The sequence below is a fragment of the Ambystoma mexicanum genome, chromosome 1p (genome assembly GCF_040938575.1).
Source record: "Ambystoma mexicanum isolate Mex_15411 chromosome 1p, UKY_AmexF1_1, whole genome shotgun sequence".
In the NCBI taxonomy this organism is placed as follows: Eukaryota; Metazoa; Chordata; class Amphibia; order Caudata; family Ambystomatidae; genus Ambystoma; species Ambystoma mexicanum.
The window spans coordinates 1,276,813,004-1,276,821,564 of NC_090921.1; the positions used below are offsets into that span (position 1 = coordinate 1,276,813,004).

General features: G+C 45.2%; 1 protein-coding gene across 1 annotated transcript in view; it reads left to right on the forward strand.

Moving 5' to 3' along the window:
• Positions 1 to 8,275, forward strand: part of LOC138452881 (galactoside alpha-(1,2)-fucosyltransferase 2-like) — a 44,351-nt gene extending 36,076 nt beyond the window's left edge. Inside the window, exon 2 of the mRNA XM_069605231.1 lies at positions 7,130 to 8,275. Within this exon, the coding sequence (XP_069461332.1) occupies positions 7,130 to 8,263 (1,134 nt within the window). The 3' untranslated portion in view covers positions 8,264 to 8,275. The remainder of the gene's footprint in view (positions 1 to 7,129) is intronic.
• Positions 8,276 to 8,561: the final 286 nt, after the last annotated feature.

Sequence of the window (8,561 nt, forward strand, 5' to 3'; positions counted from 1 at the left end):
CATAGGCTTCCCCACATCTGTGCATCCAATTGGCAAACCGTATACTACCAAATGCTCTGTGTCCTCTGGCGACTCACACTGCCATCTTAAACCTTTACTGGAACCCTGCACTACTGTATGATGATGAATTTCATTACTTTGTAAACCAAATCTTAGATCTAATTGCCTTTGAAAAACAACAATATACAACTCTAGTAGTAGGAGATCTTAATATATCGTGCTTTACCCAAAAGAATAATACCTTAATAATGAAAGCAGCCAGGTGGTTAAACCTAATGAAAGATCGAAATCTTACTATTTTTAATGGGACGCTTGATAGCGAAGTACCTCTGCAACCGACTTGGAAAAGAGACACATCTTTTGCAATTCTGGACTACGTCTTTATATCAGCAGAAGCTATCTCCTGTGTAGCTAATTTCACAATTGTGCCCACCATAGATAGCGAGCATAACATTCTGGAGACAACCTGGCGAGAAACAGACACACTTGTACATCAATATTATACTCATAAGGAAGATCAAAACAGAATCAAATGGACTGCTTACAAATTAAAGCGTCTTCTAGCCAATTTACAAAAAGAAGTCTGTCTTTCAGACACCACCATTTGTCAAGAATATACACAGGCCCTTTTGATATTTGTTAATTGTGCTTGATCGTCTTTTAAGCACAAATACCAATTCAATCCAATTATTAAAAATGCGAAAGTATAAAAGAGGGCCGAATTAAAAAATCTTAACATCGCAAACTGCAATGAATGCAAAGGTGGAGTTGCTAAGAACTGCACTAAATATAATAACTTTGTAAAACAACATAAAGCAATTAAGTTGCAAGAAGCAAATGAATGAATTGTTAACAGCTTTACCATCAAAATCTAGTGCACATATATGGAAACTTCTGAATGTAGGAACCAACATAGGCACGTCATCACTTATGTTAAATTTCATATCAGAACACACATGCATAAGCTATTTCTCGTTTGCTGAGATTGTGAATGGTTGTAAAGGTGGAAAAGAGCCTGGCAGGAAAGCATACCAGGTGATTTGCGAGTCTGGGATCCACGCCCACATTTTGAACGGGATTGCATCTAAGACCTGGCAGGTTAGTTTTCCAGGCAAAGTCAAGTGAGTGTAATAAACTACAGCAAGAAATTAATCTCAAGGAGGAGCCATGCCCTTGAGATTGTGAATGGTTGCAAAGGTGGGACAGAGACTGACAAGAGAGTATACCAGCCGATCTGGAGACTGGGACCCGCACCCAAATTGTAACACAGAGAAAAGAGAATCCTGAGGAAGACACATGCCATAAGGATTCTGAACTGTCTTGAATATAAAGAGAAACCTGGGTAAGGAAGCCTTTTCCTGAGAACTGTGAACCCACCAAGAAGAGAGAGTCATCCTCTTAGCTTTACAGGGAACTTGGATTAGTCTTTGTTGGAACGTTTCATTTTGTTAAATGGAATCTTCGGAAGGGAGCCATTCCCTGCAACTGTGAACACTGTCCACTTCAAACCTTTTGGTAAAATTTACCCTTTTGTGTTGGATCTGAACAGAACCAGAGAGAATTTCCTTCACAATTTAGAATTCCTTTTAGAGTGTGAGGGCCACAATAGGATTTCAGACACGGGACATATATTCTGCTTTGGACATCTTGACAAAGGACAGACACATTTGTTTTGGTTGAGGCAGGGAAATACCTCCTAGATCAGGGCTAGTGAGGCATTTTCCAACCCTTTATTATTTTAAATGTTTATATCCAAACATGAGTCCTCCTGTGTCTGAGTCTCATTCCTGGCTCCTCAGAGTGGCTATTCTAGTGTTTTGGGTGCACTTGTTTGAGGAGCTTGTATCGCCTCTTCTCCCTCTCCCGCTCCTTCATCTTCCCAATCATCTTCCTCCCGCTCTACCTCTTCCAATATTTCATTATTTCATTGCCGACACGTCCACGACCTTCCCTCACTAACAATACTCTTTCCATCTCATCTATTATTTTTTTGCTGATGTTGTCAGCGGTCCCCCTAATGCTCTCATCTCCTTCTCTGTCCTCAGTGACCCTTCTACTAATGCTTGTACTAATGCTATTCCGTACTTCCCTTCAAACAATCTTAACTGCTACTTTACCAACACACAAAAACACCTCTACTGTCCTATTATATACCACTACAATATGAACAACAGTCAACTTCAAATAAAGCCTATTCTATACAGCTGTCTTCCTTTTATACAGGGTATCTTCTCTTTTATCACTTGCTGCACCCGAAGCAGGCAGGACTTTATGCCCTGCCAATCGGCATTCCCCAACTACTGTCAGAAGTATCTGTTACACTCTCTTCAATACTCTTTTGCAACTTAAATAACAACAGCATAGCAATACCCTCCCCTGCAGGTATTTTTGTGCACGGATATACTCCCATCCTAAGATCCCAGAGGTCTGCTGGTGTCACGTTTGCTCTGCCCTCTGTGCCTAGCATATAGCCTGTGGTACTGGGCAGGACTTTTGCTGAAACTGGGCTCCTGCCAACCTCTTCTTAGGTGCGCACTCGAAAGACTCCCTGCAGGCGGACTCTGCTAGTCCCAAGGGAGCCGCGGCGGGGATTCCTCGACCCTCCACCAAACACTGCGTATCTCAGCAGTGCCTCTAAATGTTAAGATAGACCCAAGTATACCAATAAGAGAAAATACTCAATAACGGAGTAACTCCACATGCATGAGAAAACCCAGCTTTATTCCAATACAAACGGCTGCTGGGAAAGCATACAACAGACAATCTCAAAATGGCGGTAGGAAAAACAAGTTTTTAAACAAAGAAATCATCATAGCTGATGTCATAATGAAAAACTACACTCTCTCACTTGATTTGTTGGTAGAGTATAGAACATATAGTTACCTACAAGTGAACCTTTTACTATTGGTTCTTCTACAACCAATAACTCCTCCTAGGTTCAACCTTCTACAAATTATACATTTCAATCTGCGTGATATTGTTTGGCATCCTACTACACTAGTCCATAAGAAGAACAGGGTTTGATTGGCCATTTATTTATTCATCTGGCCTCAGCACTTTTATGTTATGCTCATTTATACCACGCACCACTACCACTTAGGGGCAGTCTCCAGGCACTCATTTATGCAGTCCCAAGATACACAGTAAGGGTGGAAGGATAGGCAAACCACTATGATCAAGTTTAAAGAAGATACTCCCTTCACGTTCCCAGGTCGGAGCCCTTATCTGCATTATTTTTGTGGCCTTGGCTTGTCGTCTTGTGTTGGATGTACTATCAAGTGGCAGGTGTACTATCTAATTGGGCCTAGAATGAATGACCATGTTTTGGTCACATAATAGAAGACCACTGTTCAGAGCTCAATTTCATCTATTTATTAGATTTTCTGCTATCCTAACGTGTGTGTGCTTTCCTTCGGCAGCTACTCAGGGCGTTGTATATTCATTTGTTATGGGATCAATTGGCATGATAAATGCTTGCATATGGCATTCAAGGATATCTCTATTTCTCACTGCTACCAACTAAAACGAATTATCTTTAATATGTATATGCTGTATGTCCTGTGAAACGTTATCTGGTTTGCTTTCAGCTTGCTAAGCAGATCTCCCTTCGGCTCGCTGGCGTTGATGCTTGGGGCTTGTCTGAGCATCGTGAGGCCTGGAATCTTGTGTTAAGCCATTTTATGTCCTGCTGCAGTATTTCATAATTGAGGCCTTGCAGAGTTTGGTCTGAGTAATGGCGTTACTTCTGTTCATTCTCTGCCATGATGTTGTCTTTGTGTCTTGCATGCATGCTGCCATTTGTTGGTCCCTACCCATGTATGCTGCAAACCGGCACATTCCCCCTACCTGCTCATGTCTATACTACTTGTGTAACCCTGCTTGGGTATTCTGCATCCTCCTGCCTATGTGAAAACAAACTACTTCACGCCCTACATGTGTTGCACAACCTACTTATTATTATTATTACTCTGCTCTTAATGGCGGCTGCGTGGCCCTTAGTGTTTTACTGATTGTCTATAGACAAGTTCTAAGCTTGTATTTTCATGCATACTCGGGGACGGGTGGGGGCTTGGCCAGACCTGGTGCAGCTCTCATCTCCATTATTACACCCTTTAATGACCACCCCCTCATCGGTTGAACATTAAGAAAGTTCCTATTTACACCTCCCCTGGGCTTCGCTTCCTTCAAAACAATACTTCTTATTTCGCCCAATACATTTTTTATTTAATTCCCTTCAGTGACATTGGCATCTGCAATCTGCCTGATATTTTCAGTTAAAAGTCCCCACCTCTCAGTCACTTTAGAAGTATAGTAACCTCAAAGTACAGTACAATCTTGTGCTGTTCTTCCCACTTGTGAGTCAGGTCATCCGTTAACTTTGAGCTTAATTTACCCCCGCTCCACCTGGGGTGGTTACCATGGGCTTAAACACCCTGCTGTTTGGCGGGCTAGATGGAGAGAGCAAACTCATTTTCTTATTAGGGATAATGAAGCCCACTTTCCTCCATGACAGCACTTTTCAATATAGGCTTGTACAGCCTTTCATTTCCTCTGTGATGGTCTGTGCTTGTGAAGCCCCTGTCTTTCCTCCATGGCAGTGCATTTGTTGTCTGACCTTGTGGAGCTCTTGTCTTTCCTCCGTGGCAGTGCTTTAATTCCCTCTGTGACAGTGCATCATATTGTTTCCTCTGTGGCAGCAGTTTTTTTTTCTCCCAGAAGAGGAGATGTTAGTTCGTCTCCACCAAGGTTTCACCCACTTGGGCGGAGATTTAGGACAAACAGCCGCACTTCGCGTTGAGCCCCAGTGACGTTGGATGCAGCTCTTGGGACTCCAGGTAAGTCCTGCTCAATGGCGCCCTCCCTGCATGTCCCTGGAAAGGGTGTAGGCCTCACTGACCCCCCCTGGAGGTGCTGTGGGACCGAGCATGCTGCCACTGCCATCGGGGTTCTTATGTTTTACCACCTTCCTTGTCTGGCCTCGGGCGGGTGGGCTTCCCTACAGGCCACACCACTGCCATCTTCACTGCGGCCACCATGCACTGCGTGGCCTGAGAGCTCTCCACCTGTCTGCCCGGACTGGTCCCCGGGCAGACCATATCCTCACAGGCCACACCCCGATTTGGCGATGTACACTCATGCAGCACTGGGCTGGAGTGTTCTCTTCACCGGCCCAGGATTTCTTTCATTACTGGCCCATCCAGACTGGCCCCCGGGCCGGCTGTTGCCTCATAGGCTGCGTCACTGCATGTGTGGGGGGTTGCCATACTCCCTTGGCTCCGGAGAGGGGGTACGTATTCACCTGGGCCGCACCTCACATATGGCCCAGGGCTTTGGATCTTTTCCCAGGCTGCAGCTGACATATGCGCCCAGCCAGCCACCTCCCTGATGCCCTGTGGGGCCGCCCTAGGCTGCGTCCCCCTAAGGGAGTTCTAATCTTCCTTCCATTTTCTCTTTTCTAATCCTTATTTCTCTGTGTATCTTTGTCTTCCTTTGTTTTCCCTTCTTCCAACTGACTTTTCCAACTGTCTTATTCTTTTAATTCCCTTTTGCAACCTCTTAAAGTTCAGTCTATTTTTATTGGCATGGGAGACTCGCCTATTGTTGTGAGTCCCAAAGTTCTATGTGCCCCACATGGTAGGGATACATGGTTCAGTCAGGTATGTCTAGTCAGGCAAGTACGCATTCAGACAAAGACTTTTAAAACGCCTGTGTCTGTGTCTTAGTTCTTTCTTTTAGCTTTGCCTTTAATATGCCACTTACACCGAAAGGCCTATTTAGGCCGGGATTACAATTTCCTCATTTGTCATTCACTTATAGGCACCACCATTCTAACACCATGCATGCATGAACAGCAGGATCAACCTTACAGGCCAACTCAACCGTGCAACATCACACAATGCAGGAATCAACACAATCTTTGAAACTTCTGGATTTTCTCAGGGTGGTCTTGCGTTACCTTAAAAAAAATCAGACTTTTAAAAGATGATAGTTCTTCTTAATTTTGGCCTAAAGGGCCAGGGCAGGAAGGTTCCACAGTCGCCCTGAGCCACTAAACCCCCAGCCTATTCATGAAGCGGCATCCCGTTGATCAAGGGGCTCACATAGGGGGTCAGCCACTTCTTGTACAGCGATGCAAATGGTTTCTCTGTCTCACATAAGTAAGGTAGGAGCTTGGTCAACTCTTCATTCCCATTATTGCCTTCACTTGTTAGATAATCTGGAAATCAAAACTGAAGTCAATGCTCTATAGACAGCAGCTGAATACCTCATTGTTTTGTTTTCTACTTAGCACTTACAGTGCTCTTAAAGTGAGTGTGTGTCTTAGTAAACCTGATGCTTGGGTTATTTCTCTTACTTCTACAGCTAAATCCCCTCAGTTTGGGAATTCCTCAATAAGACCAAATCATCATTTCCCCTAGCCCCCTCTTCTTCTCCATTCCATTATTTTCGGCCCTCCCATCCAGAGATAGGTGAGGAAGATTCTGCTCCCAGCAATCCAGGAAGTTTTATTTTGGGAAGTACAAATCCTGCCATGAGAAGTGGGATTCACCTCAAGAGTAAGGACTGTCAGGAGTAAGAGTAGTATTAGTCGCAATAGGTAAGTAATATAGGCTTGATCATCCTTGATGACACTCTGGTAACCTTGCCTTGTATCTACTGAGTTCTCTTTGTTCACTGTGCAAGTCATTGCTGATCAATCTGTGCCACGTTCTGCTGCTTACCCCTTTGTATCTCCTCTTGCTTGTCGTTGATGTTCACAGGATCTCATAGTGTGGATCATGGTACCCGATCGTGCGCATGAAATATTAGCGAGTATAAATTGTAGGTGACCTATTTATATACAGGAAAATGGAGCAAACGTGATTTCAAGTTCACATTTCCTGCTCATGCACAAATGAATGCAAATATGTTTATTGCAAACTTCTCAAAAAGGCTAAATTAGTGGATCCAAAAAGATATGCAGCCGTTTGTTCCTCTCTCCCAATGTACCGCCATGGCGGCCCACATGAAATTCTGGAGCCAGCTCATACAACGAGCAATAGGTGTAGACCTAAGGATATACTTGGGCTGTAAGTGTGCATTTATTCTCACTCACATCTCGTTAACATGTAACTTCTCCCACAAACAGATGCAGAGCATGCGGAGCAGTGTCAAGCCCTGCACTAGGCGATGCTTTCCTTCTTTCCCGACTGGTGGGCTCTACCTCTTCATGGCTGCTATAATGCTTTCTACGGTTTTACACATCGCCCCGATGCTATTCAGAAATCAGCCTGCGATACAATACCCAAACTTCAAATGGTGGGAAGACAATGCAGATCTGAAACGTACTGAAGCTGGCATGCGGCTGGAGCCCATGCGTGCATTCAAGGGGATATGGACTGTGCATCCCATTGGAAGATTGGGGAACCTGATGGGACAGTATGCCACGCTCTATGCTCTGGCCAAACACAACAGGAAACAAGCCTACATTCTGCCTAAGATGCACAGTGAACTCTCCAAGGTCTTCAAGATTACACTGCCCGTCCTCTATGATGAGGTGGGTCGCAACATAAATTGGACGCTATATGAGCTGCATGACTGGATGTCAGAGGAGTACCGTGACATACCGATAGTGAATGCAAAGCTGGTAGGCTATCCCTGCTCGTGGACTTTCTACCATCATGTGCGGGACGACATCCTTCGTGAGTTCTCCTTCCATAATTTCATCAAAGTGGAGGCAAACAACTACCTATCAAAGATCCGGGGGAATCAGAAAACCATCACCTTTGTTGGGGTGCATGTCCGCCGAGGAGACTATGTCCACGTCATGCCAAAGGTCTGGAAAGGCGTGCTTGCTGACAAGGCCTACCTTAAGAAAGCCATGGACTATTTCCGAGACAGATACACCAGCCCTGTCTTCGTGGTCACCAGCAATGACATGGAGTGGTGCCGGCAGAACATCAACGGCACCCAAGGGGAGGTCCATTTTGCCGGAGATGGTATTGAGGGCTCCCCCGGACGGGACTTTGCCCTCCTTGCCCACTGCAACCACACCATTATGAGCATTGGCACGTTCGGGTTCTGGGTGGGTTACCTTGTGAGTGGGGAGACGGTGTACCTTGCCAACTTCACCTTGCCTGACTCAGACTTTCTACGGGTCTTCCGTTATGAAGCGGCCTACCTCCCCCATTGGATAGGAATACAGGCTGACCTCTCGCCGCTCCTGAGAAACGAGACACAGCCCTTAGCTGCAGACTCTGAAGGCAGCAAGAATCACTCTTAATAAATCAGTCATTTGTGCACAAATATTTTGAAACCTCCAGGATGTATTAGGGTAAGCCTCAAACAAAGATGTAGACCAAAGACACTGAAGGGGGGTATGAGCTGACTGGGCCGAGGAAGAGTGTCAGAAGGCGGAGAGCTTGCTAGAAGGTGATGGGGGGGGAGATAACAGAGGTGACTGTGTGAATGGCAACAGAGGTCATGGGCTGTGTGGGGTGGCATCTGGGGGTCGTATGCCTGATTCTAGATGGGCAAAGATACCCATCTACAGTTATGGTACCTGGGGACTGCATTGATAA